A 12,338-nucleotide genomic window follows, 5' to 3' on the forward strand; every position below is an offset into this window, starting at 1 on the left:
ACTGCAGGCTGCAGCCGGAGCATTAATACGTGAAATGAATTTGACCCCTAAGTTTGGTACTGAAGATCTCTTTTGTTTAAAAAAGAAGTCCAAAATGTGCCTTGATAAGACAAGACTTCTAACAGACCACTTAATTAACATCAGGCTCCTCACCCTAAAACTTTGGTTTTGAATACGGGCATCTTCTTGGCTGTAACATTCATCTGACATGTAGCAGCGAGCGCCACTTATATTCTCAAGTCCATAAGCACTGAAAAATCCCAGTAATGTAAATTACTTATTTTTTGAATGGATCAATAATCTAAATATTGAACAGTTGAGAAATACGCATTTCTAAATGATTGAAACAAGAAAAATGGTCATTGATTCTCCAGCAATTCAGTTTTCCAGAGGAGAGCCACAGAACCTTTGTATGCAGCTCTTGGGGCTTTCTAGTCATTACATCCATTGAATATAAAACTGTTGCATTGCAGGTAAATTTTTCTATTGCTGTCCTTGCTTTGATATCCCTTCCAGTAAGTGATCAGGGAAAAAAAAGCCTTGGGGCGGGGGGGGGGGGTCAGCGAGTTAGCTCGTGCTGTAGACTGGTTAATGTTCGTGGTGAAGGCGAGTGTGAGGCACATGTCTCAGAATATGAATGTTACTGGAATTGCTGGGTGCCTGGAGAGTTAAATCACTGCTTTTTGGGTCGTGTGTGTTGCTACTCTGGGTGTAATGGTACTCAGTGAAACAAACTGCTGCTGTGTGATGCTCTTTCCTAACCCATGCCTACTCTTTCTGGAGTTGTCGCTCCTCGGTACATTTTAAGAGCTTTGCAAGAGGTGTTGTGAGCCTAAAGCCTGCTAGTAACAGCTGTTTTGTGAATTTTATTAACAAATCTAAGTGTAAGGAAAATCACTTTTGGCAAAAGCAGACTTTGCCTTTTTTTTTTTTTTGTTTAAACAACTAAAAATCCAAGAGCAATTCCATCCTTCTGAACAGCTCTGAAATTATCTAAGATGCTGCTGGCTCCATTAGCAATTCCCAGCTCTCTTTTTTTTTTCTAGAAGTTTTTAACCTGATTTCCTAAGATCATGTAACCACATCATCAGTTCGTTCGCTGTATCCCTATCCGTGCAACCAAGCTGAGCCTGAGGACCGAGACTGAGAAGGTGCTGAGCACTTCGCCTTGTACATCACAAAACCATCCTTCCCTTTCGCCCTGCTCCTGCCGGCTGGTGTCTTGTGAATTTATGAGCTGCCAAGCAACGAGGGATGCCATCCTCTGCTGATGCAGGTTATATTTATGGAAGAGATGGTGAGATCTTTTGGAAGTTTGGAAAAGTCTGAATTCTTGATTAGTTGTCGCTAGACAGCTCAAAGGTGAAAGCGGTGGCCTCTTAAGGGGGAAGTAAGCAGTTCTTGAACATTCTGGAAAAGCACTATTTAAAAACTCAGGCTTGTGGTCGGAGACCTCTAAGCAGCAGTGGCAGAGCTTAGCTGCCCTTTTTGCCTTCTGAGATTACTTTTAAAAAAAAAAAAATATAGATAATAAAATACCGCCTGCCAGCAAACATTTGAATTCAGAAGGCACAGCAGCAGAATTCTGTCATGCTCAGCTTCTGCAGTGACATTGAACTAGACGAGAATTGCTTCAGAGTGTTTAATTTGTTGTGGTATATATACATGTTCTTTCACATTATCTCATATATATTTCAATTAAGCCTGAATGCAGAAGAAAAAGTAAAGCAGTGAGCTCTTGCTGCCGAAGGGTTAGGCATGAGGCTTTTAACTGTGGAAATGTCATTTCCAAGTTGAAATTGTTCTAAGTGAGTTTTCTGGTTGGGGTGGAAACTGTAGATCTGCCAAAAAAATTGCCAAATGATGATTTTAATGCTCGTGTTTGAGGAGCAGAACAAGAATCAAATACCCCTGTGCGTCGCTGGTTGGTGGTGGAGTATGCGCCGTGGTCTTCCAGGGACGCCGAGGGCAGGAGCCAGCGGTGGGATGCCGGCTGAGCTTACGGGCTCTTGCAGAGTTCGAGAAGTGTTTGATTGCCCTCAATGCCCACTTTATTTTCCTTACCTTCAGCTGGCTCTTAGGATTAATTGGTTTTCTGAGCTTTCCAGAGCACCTCGCCTCGGACCCGCTGGCATGCCCGGAATGCTGCCGATCACAGATCATTTCAGCTCTTCAAACTCTGCCAGGCGAGGCTGCTGCTGGGGTACCTGGGAGTTGTATTTTTCTCATTTAGCTTCATTTTGGGGCGCTCTGCTTCCTCAGCAGATGGCATTTTTATCATGTTTTCAGAAAGTCCATATGGCCTACAAGAGAGAGTATCTCTTTAATTGTAAAACATGACCACCTGTTCTGATTTTAATGAATGCAGTGAGCATTCGTCTTCATATATCTACTTAAAAATAGCTGCTTCAATTGAATTTGAAAAAAACCTCAATTGGGCACCAACATTTCGGCTGCTGAAATAATCAATTAATAATTAAGTGGCTAATTTTAGAACCCACTGGCCTTGCCCGTTCCCTCGGACTCGTTGTGATCAGAGCAGACAGTGATTGATTGCCCTGCCGACGCCGAGAGGCACACGCGGTGCTGGGGCCAGATGCCGGCAGGCTTCGAGCTGTTTATTGCGATATCTAGAAGGTGAATGCAACTTTGTGTCCCTGCTCTGCAAATGGACTTGTCTCTCCTGCTCTAGCTTTTTCCTCTTCGCGTTGCTCCAGCTGCTTGCACGCAGCCATCCGCAGGTACCCCTTTCCCTGCCACCCTCTGAAGGATAAAATATGGTGCTCAAAAGGTATCCTAATGACGGGCCAGCTGGAGAGGAGGCTGAAACTGTGAGCAAAAATAAGCTTGAAAGGCTTATCCACTAACTGGCTCCTAATAGAAAGCCCTGCTAGAATCATTCTGCTCATTAAAATAATAATTGCCAGTTAACTGTTTCATAGCTCCTGCAGCAGGTACACCAGCCAGATGAGAAACTGTGGAATTTTTTTTGGCTCAAGCTTTCAGGGAGTTGGAAGGGACCAGGATGCTCAAATCTTATTAAAGGAGTGTTAACGGTTAATTTAAAGTTTTTTTGAAAATTAACCTCTTTATTGAATAAGCCTGTCGTGACATCATCTTGTTTTAAAGCTAATTAAAATGCCCAAATGGTAGCAACGCTTTGGGGTTTTGGTCAATAGTGTCGGCTGTTTGGAGGGTTAATATTTCGGAGGTAGAAGGAACAGGAGCATCTGAAAGAGTGCTTGGAGGTACAGCACTTCCCAGCCTCTCAGTGCTAGCGGTAATGGGCACAATAGCTGCTGGGTTTCAACACAATTGGGTAATTCGACAGTTTGGCGCAAGTAGCGGAGAAAAATTGGTGTGGCTGCTTGGAACGTCTGCTTTTACACGGCGAGGAGGGAGACAGCTAGAAACCTCTTACCAGAGAAGTCACTGAACCCATCGTATTATGCAGAGAGCAAGATGCTGGAAGCAGTTAGCGGGGAAGGCGGCTTGCTTGCTTACCTCGTTTCGCTGAAGGTGTTTCTGACACAGGCCCTCCGTCCTGCCACGGCTACCAATTAGCCCGTTAATATGGGTTAGAAGCTACCCTTGCTGGTCTGATGGCAGTTGCTGTAGCCTGATTGATGTAAATCCAGTTATCTCTCAAACCACATGGGATTTTGAGAGAGCTGGGTGTTGTTTGTACGGCTGAGAGCCCTGCTTTGGAGCACTGTGCAAATACAAAAATAACCGTAGCTATTGGCATTTAAATTCCTTTCCATGTATTCTCTGTGATAAACTTCCATTGGTGGGGTGTTATTTCAGTGGGAGGAGGGTCAGAGCAGTTTTCAGCTGACGTCTGGGTATTGCAAGTTGCTTGGCGAGAAAGGCGTCCAGCTCGATTTCCTTGCGTGTATGTGGCCTTCCCTCCCCGTGCTTCCAGAATAGCAAGGGATAATTAAATGAAGTTCAACATTAAAGGCTGAAAGTCAGGAAGGGAGAAGCTTATTAACCTTGTTGAGCTGGAAGGAGCGCTAGGGGCGTTTGGGGCTTGGGTCTCATGGAGTTCTCTATTCTTATTTTTCTATTTTCTTGGGAATTGACACTTAGTTGTGCAGATAGTAATAAGTATCGTTAATTCTGTTACGATCTCTTTTATGTGGTTGTGGCACTGCAGCACATCTGTGAATTAAATCTTAAGAAGAACTGGAATTTAGTCTGTTCTCTCATTAGCAGAAATGCTAATTCTCTCTTGATTGGTAATAAAATCTGAGAGAAGCAAAAAACAAAAGTATGGAGGTTACCCGTTTAGGGTAAGCATGAGAAATTTAATCCCTGTTTTCCATGATCCCATTGAAGTAGCAAACAGACTGAGTTTTCAGCCTGTGGTTCTTCAACAGTGTCACAAATGAGTGGTTTAGAGGCCGCTTAAAAAAATCACCGTCAAAGGTATTAGCAGAAAGTGATTTTAATAGAAATTTATAAAAGTGCGACTTAACAGAGTTCGATGGCAAGGTTCACTCTGTTACTTACTACATGGAGGAAGTAGAGATCATAAGATTTTAGCAGCACTTAATCATTAACTAACTTAATATTTACAAAATAAGTGTTAATAGAGTCTACTAAAATCACAACTTAATTACAGATTATGCTTACTATTAGTTCACACACACACAGACAGAAATACATGTATATAAATATACAAAAGGTATACCTGTTAAAAATTCCCCTCAAGTTCAGTGAAGAAGTATTCATGTCAAATCTCTCAGCATTTCTCAACAAGAGAGGGTTGAGCTTCGAGGAGCGAAGGGGTTCAGCCCAGGTCCCATCGTCAGCTTTCGGTGACAGTCCTCTGAATACCGCAGACTCGAGAGGTGGCGAGCGCCGAGAGGCGTCCCGCTCGGAGGCAGATGCTGGGCGCAGCCCGCTGCGGTCCAGGAGAGCTCAAAGGGTCTCACTCAGGACCACCGTTTATAGGTTCGCAAGATGGTTGGCTTTAGTCATCCGTAAATTTCCATCCTGGCCACAGTCCCAGGTGGTAATTACTAAAAAAATTCTCAAGGTTTCAGTGTTGTTCTACCTGACACCTGGGCCAGACAGTAGGAGTGCATGCCCAGCCTTAGCCATGCAGAGTTTCTGATACGGTCAAGGAGCGCTCAACCGCCAGACTCAGCACACCAAGGCCGAGGTTTCACGGGAATTTCTGAGATCAACGAACAAGTGGCCCAGGAGAAGGGGTCGGGGGGAAATGCCCCACCACAAACAGTTTTCCAAGAGGGGACAGATTGCGGAAGGAGAAGGGAGTGCAGGGAATTTGAAATGGCAATTAGAGTGGCTGGGCAGGGAGCCAAGAAGGCAAGGAGGAGAGGCGAGAGTCCTTTTAGCTGCTGGCTTGCACATGGGCCAAGTGGGGTTTGCGGGAGGACACATGTATGTGCACACACATCTGGATGCACCTTTTTCCCCTCGCTGACTCTTTGAAAGACTGCTTGGACCTTTACAGACTGAATTTTGGGGCTGTTGTAAGAAGCCTGCTTAAACACTCCTTTGCTATAGTGCAGACTTTATGCTAGACGAGGCTTTAAGTAACACGTGGAGGCTGCAGGCAGGACTTCTGTGAGCTGACTATTAGAGGTCCTGTGCGTACTTCCCATCTGATTAAATTTTGCCCCTCTTCTTTCTCATCTCCAGATCACTGTGTTCACTACTACGATCTTCGCAACACTAAGCAGCCAATCATGGTGTTCAAAGGGCATCGCAAGGCAGTCTCCTACGCAAAATTTGTGAGCGGGGAAGAAATCGTCTCTGCGTAAGTATTGCCTTTTATATAGGCTAAAAACTTCATAGCCCTTGCTTTCCGGCGCTCTTCGGGGCCATCGTGCAAGTTCACCTGCGTGGGTGGGTGCGCACGCTAGCTGCTGTGCTTTTGGGAAGCAGATCATTGCTTTTTTCTGAGACAAAAATAGAAACTCATTCCTGGTGTCACTTGGCTCTGCTTTATCTTGTGGAGATGAAAAGCTTAAGAGGAATACAAAGACAACTAGATGCAGCTCCTGACCGCAAGCACTGACTTTGGGAGGCTGCAGGTGGACTCTCCGTTTACAAAGTGCTGTGCGTGCTGAGGATGCTCCTGACCAGAGACCACTCTACTGCTGTAGAGAAGGCTGCTGGCAGAGCCCTGAGGATAGTGATCTGTGATAGTAAAGGCTGGTGAGCAACAGAAGTGATCAAATGGTGCTGCTATGTCTGAAGAGGAGTTTTAGCCACCGCCTGAAAGCAACTCGAGTAGGACTGACTGATCTGTTCTCTGGTAATTTATTAATCTGATCTGTGAAGGTTCTTTTTAGGATTATACTTGGGTTAGAAAGTAGACAAGGAGAAGTTGTGTTTTGTGGTCTTAATGGCGTGCAGCTTTTCAACCAGGGTAGGCCATAAGGTCTGCTGTGGAGACCCTGAAGGTAATACTCTACAGATTCTGTTCAGTTATGTGACCAGATGTGTCTGTCCCAAAGCCAGATGTGGCTGCCTCAGTTCTAGGTTTTCAATCATGTGGGAATGAGTGTGTCTATCAGATCACATAGCGAAAGGCTTGAATGGCCGGCTACAAGGGTCTTCAATACAGAGGTGAGCCCCTCTTACACGGTGGGGAAAATGCAAGCAACCTTGGGGGGCTGTAGGGGAAGCTTTGATCTCAGCACACTCATGTATAACGCCCGAGGGCAGCAGGGATGGATCACAGGGGTAGATCTTGTCCCAGAAAGTACACTTGCTGCCTTGTACCGAGCCAATGATTATCCAGCTTGGCTCTGTCCCGTGTTTTCACACAGTTTGCTCCTGAAGCCGAAGCAGAGCATTTTAAGGTGTGTTCAGGCTGCTAGTGAGTTACTCTGAGCAGAGCTGTATGATGGAAGATTCCCTGGTGGCTTCTGGTACTGTTTATATTTAATCAGCTCCTCTCTTCTTATTTCTATCAACATTATAACTCTGTAAGGGTGCAAATTCATACCTAGAACACAGAGGAAATTAAATTTAATGCTTTGAACCAAATCTGGGTAAGAAGAAAGTGTTTAATAGAAGCAGGAAGAGGCTGGGAATGTTTTACAGCCATGATCAAGTGGAGCATCATCCATGGGATGTTTCAGGACAGAATGGCCCTATCCTGCTTGAGCCGACCATCTGAGAAAGCTTATCCCACAGTCCCGGGGGGAATATCGATAGAGCTGTCAGACTTGGACAGGCGACAACAGGGTGAGAGGACTAACTGGAGGGTTCACATATCTTTTTCTGCATGAACAGAAAGAAACGTTGGAGAGAGTAGATGATTTTTCATGTCTGTCTTTTGCAAATTGAGGAGAGGAGACAGCAGTAGTGATTCCCAAAAATCAAGCACTGATTTCTTTTAAGAAAAAATTATATGTATATTCAGATTTTCCAGATTTCTAGCAAAAGCTGTTTCATAGATTGCATTGATTTACTTTGCCTTGTGGAGTTAGGTTTTGACCTCAAGGGTGTTCAGAACTGCCTGGTATTTAGCACAACACATTGATTGCAGTGCTGATTTACAGAGAGACAGATTTAACAGCAGCGCATGCATGATATTTTTTTGGAGAGGGTATGAAAGCGGAAGAGCAGTGTAACACCAGCGGGATCAATGGCCTTTTCCTCTCCTGGCGTTCCAGTGGCGGATAACTTCCTTCTTTTATGGCATGCTTACCCTAAGCAATGCAAGCATGGCTAGAACTTGATGGGAATTTGTTAACAGTAAAAGCATTCCATTAGTAGTAGACTTTAAGTGTTTTTATTTTAATGAAGAGATCTAGAATGTATGCTACTAAAAGATAGAGGTTAAGTGCCTATATATATGAGGTCTTCTTGATGGGTTAGCTAATAGCAGAAGCTGTCACAGGAATCTGACAGCCTGTAGACCGGGGATTAGTCTTTTGCTGCTTTACCATGCCTTCAGAAAAGTTTAGTTTCCAGGCAACTCTGAAGCTTTTAAAAGCAGCATTTTAAAAATACGGCTGCCCTAATAGCACAGAAGGCACCTCCCTGTCCTTGTGGGCCAAAGAAGCAGTAGTGTATACCTTTCTGTGAGCTATGCCGCTACTGTGACGGTAAGGGCAAGAGAAGGGAGAGTGAGCAGCAGGGTAGGGCAGGGGTGGGCATGGAACAAGCATCAGGCAGAGAAGCTGAATACTCTGTTTTAGGGCCCCCAGTCAAGACCTGGGATGAGGAATGCGTTCCTGCATAAGTCACAGTATTACAGATAAAGTTCATACCTTCGTTCTGATCTGACCTCATACTATTATTACAAATGACTAACAAATCTTGCTGCAGCTCCCTTATCGCTCCTTTGTCATTCCAGCTGTCATTGAGGACGGAGATAAGGTTTTTGCAGTATAGCACGAGGTGCATCTTTCCTTTTTTGTGCTATATTTTTAGGTAAATGTGACATTGGTGCAGGGCTAATGTGTTATATCGTTGGTAATATTTGATGGATATTGGGTGGGGTTTTTTTCCCTTCAGCTCTTAATATTCAGAAAGCAACAAGGTTGGGTGATGTGACTTGTAAGAGGGGAGCGTTACCTTCCTCCCTTTCCTCCCACCCAGGAGGCTGACAGGTCCTGCTCCCAATCTTTTTCAAATTTAAGGTCGGAACAGCACTACCCATTTCCTCAAGGGTGGCTTCAGAGGGCTCTGGTCCCACCACATCAGTGTTTCTTCACCCACAGTGGAGTGTATTGCTGTAAGTCAGTGAGTGCCAGAATATCAGATCCTGGCGACTGCTGGAGGATAATGCTGGGGAAGTGAGAGGGGCTCGTGTCCCCTCAGGTTTGAGGGAAGGAATTAATCCTGTATCTCCCAGAAACCTGGGATCTTCCTATTTCAGTTGAGTTCTGCCAGGCAGAGGAGACTACCTCCACCTCCTTTCTTTTGCCAAAGGGAAAATGTTTGTTCACAGTAAATAGAAAAACATCTTGAAGGCAGGTATGTTTGCATCTGGGGGAACAATGGAAAACATCAATTTTGATTTAATCCCAACAGAGTTTGTATATTTTTAATAGTAATATTTAGCTTTGCTGCCATGGTGAAAAAAGTGGAAGTTTGAGATCTGTATCCATGCAGTCTCAATTACACATGAGAAAACCACATCAATTTAATGCTAATAGCAACTCTGAGCCCCCATAGGTTGTTATATGCTGCTGCTTGGTATTGGGCAGGAGGAGGAGAACATGCTTTCAGGGCAGCTGGAGAGGGAGGAGGCTGCTTCCTACCGGAGTGCTGTAAAGGCATGAATGACAGTTGTAGCCAGCACGGAGAAGGGAACAGATTTTGTCCATGCTGTAGAAGTTTAAAAAAAAAAAAAAATATTCAGTGTGTCCTGGATCTGTGAGGATTTGGAGGAGGCAGTGATGGCCCAAAGGCTGTACAGTTCAGTGGAGGAGTCTGTAATTGATAGGAGAAAGGAAGAGTAATACTTGGGGGAAGCTTTTTATTGAAACGTGTAATGTGTTTTGACAGGCTTCTAAAATAACGTGATACCTTTCTGAGCTCAAGCTGAGTTGCATATGATTGGAAGTGGGATAAATCTCTTGGAGTGCACTAAGACTTCCTATGTTTACATTGCAAGTAGGGTGTTAAGGAGCAGGGTTGCAAGCGAGGAGTACCTGCCATACGGCAGTAGGATAACTTTAGGTATTGTTTTCAGGTCAACAGACAGTCAGCTGAAGCTGTGGAACGTAGGGAAGCCTCACTGCTTGCGCTCCTTCAAGGGTCACATCAACGAGAAGAATTTCGTAGGGCTCGCGTCCAACGGAGACTACATCGCCTGTGGTGAGTAGAGGAGTCATCCTGACAAATGCTAATGGGACTTCTCAGAGCTGGTGCCTCTCCCGTTGCAAAGCACACCAGCAGTTGTGCTGCGTAGCTGCGTGGGCTTTTTATTAGAGGATTATTCTGAACTTCCACCCTCTTTCCCTTCCCAGGGAATGGCATAAGGAGCCCTGCCCTAAGGGGGTCTGTACTTGCTTTTCTCCCGTTTCAGATGAGTTCTTCATATATGACGATTCAGACTTGCTGTCATCAAAAGTCAACTGCTAATGTAGCCACTGTTGATATCACTTATATCTTTCAAGTTTATCAACTGACACATCCTCATGCCCTGAGGAAGGGCAGTAGCCTGGACCACACCAGTGGTCCTGTACTTGTCACTTGGTCTGGCATTCTGCATGGCGAAGCACTAACGCCCTCATTGTGGTCAGCTCCCTAGAAGACTGAATCATCCTGAAGCAGTTACCCCTCTGGCAGTTTCTGTCCTTTCACCGCTTAAGTTGGACCGTTGAACCTCTGTAAATCCACAGGTCTTGGTCGGAAAGCAGTGACGGGCTGATTGCTGTGGGATGAGCAGGACAGCTGTGCCAGCACTGAAGGGAGGACCTTAGCTTGTGTATACTCTGATCTCTGTACAGCTTGCAAGGCAGAAATTGGGATGGATTTCTAAATAAAGCCCGCACGCTGTCTAGTCTCTCTTACTTAAACCTCCACAGACCAAACTGTCATACTTGATTACAGCAAGCAAAACTGTGGCAGAGCTACCTGCCTCAGAGCTGTAACGCCGAGCAGGCTGGGTGTAGCGGTGTTTCATGTGGTAGCATAGATGCTGTACTCTGCCCTAAGGAAGTTGTGGGGGACGGTTGGGATCCTGTATGTTTTGCAAATGCGCTGCATACTGCAGTTGTCTTGTAATAAAACCTGGTTCTGTTATTAAGCATTGTGAAAGTTTGCTGTGGAGCACTCCCAGTTGCCAAGGCACCATGAGCGTGATGATAACTACAAGGAGGAAGTGTCTGGTCTTGTCTTAAACAATGAAAGAGCTAAGAAGCCTTATTTTTGTGCCTCCTACTAGAACCTCATCTTGGATATTTATTTTTTTATTTCTAGGAAGCGAAAATAATTCCCTTTACCTATACTATAAGGGCCTCTCAAAGACACTGCTGACGTTCAAGTTTGATACAGTCAAAAGTGTCCTGGACAAGGACCGGAAAGAAGATGACACAAATGAGTTTGTGAGTGCTGTATGCTGGAGGGCACTACCAGATGGGGTAAGCTTTCTGCTCAGGCACCCAGCCGGGTGCAAAAGAAATGCCTCCTGCTTTCTCACAAAATAGCATTGCTGAGGGTTTGACTGCACTTGGTATTTTCCTGTTTATGGGTATTGCAGATCGGCGTGAGAACGTGAAGATCTGCAGGGTAACTGAATCGCTGGGGGATGCTGGAGGGGAAGGGACCGCGGTGCTCTTAACTCTTCCACCTGGGTGTTTGAATTTCTCCACTTGGCATCTGAAATCCCAAAAGCAGCGTTGTATTTCTGGCACTTAATGATTTTTCTTTTTGTGGGTGCATTAGCAGGTTTCTCATGTTGCTTTAATGAAGGCACCTGCAGATACTTGCTGTGGAGCCTTATCTCAATGTTACTGTGTCTATATGGGCTTGCTCATTGAAATACAGCCCCTGTGTTTAGATGAGTAGATATGTAAAGGAGGCGAGCCCAGGCTGCAGTCACCTCAATGACTGTTCCAGTGACACTTAATTCATATACGTAGCATGTGTACCAATGCTGCAGGCAGACCTGACGCAGCTTTTGTGAGAGTGGCCTTTCAGCACGAGGCTGCTCTGGAGAACAAAACGCTGCTTTTAAATTCAGAGTGCTCTTGAAAATCTTGCATTAAAAAAAAAAAACTTGAGCAAGTAACTCTCTTGTATGTACAAGGGTTTGCGGATCAGATACTTAATGGGCTTGTTGGGAGGGGGAGGAGAGGAGCTCATCCTAAATACGGTCTTCCAAGAAGCTGAAGTGGAATGTTGCCTAATTGATGTCCTGAGATGTTGCATTCACAAAGATAGTGTTTTGGAAGGGTAACGTCTACCAGTCTGTTTCCGTATGAAGAAACTGCCCCCACAACTGTGATTCAGTTGACATTGGCATAAACTTGGTTCAGATAGACGCTTCTGAATCAAAATAAAAATAAACCCGAGCGTCTGAAATGGCACTTTCGATTTAAAAGTAAAAAGTGGGCTGTTGTGGTTGAACGCTGGGCATGAGACTAAGTGATGTAGGGTCACCAGTTTCTTTCTGGCTGGGGATTTAGGAGGATTTGGTATACACAGATGTCACATCTCAGATGAAGAGTGGCTGTTAGAAGTTGCGTAATCCGTCTTTCTGCTGGATAAAAATGTGCTGCAGGAACCTGTGTGTCCAGAAACGCCCTTCCCTGAACTTTCTTCACTGCAGCGTTTCTGTGTTGGGTTGTCCTGCCCACTGATCTCCTGTGCAGCTTTTCTACAGGCAACAGACT

The 12,338-nt window shown here is 45.0% G+C and overlaps 1 protein-coding gene across 11 annotated transcripts in view; it reads left to right on the forward strand.

Moving 5' to 3' along the window:
- Window positions 1-12,338, forward strand: part of COP1 (COP1 E3 ubiquitin ligase) — a 132,108-nt gene that overhangs the window by 87,041 nt on the left and 32,729 nt on the right. For all 11 annotated transcript variants that reach the window (XR_012674569.1, XR_012674570.1, XR_012674568.1 and 8 more), the window contains 3 exons: window positions 5,674-5,791; window positions 9,692-9,816; window positions 10,924-11,084. Coding sequence is in view for 8 of the 11 variants with exons in the window: in XM_075156883.1 (XP_075012984.1) it covers window positions 5,674-5,791; window positions 9,692-9,816; window positions 10,924-11,084 (404 nt within the window). In the remaining 3 variants the exon portion in view is untranslated. The remainder of the gene's footprint in view (window positions 1-5,673; window positions 5,792-9,691; window positions 9,817-10,923; window positions 11,085-12,338) is intronic.

Source organism: Calonectris borealis, chromosome 8, assembly GCF_964195595.1.
Source record: "Calonectris borealis chromosome 8, bCalBor7.hap1.2, whole genome shotgun sequence".
NCBI lineage: Eukaryota > Metazoa > Chordata > Aves > Procellariiformes > Procellariidae > Calonectris > Calonectris borealis.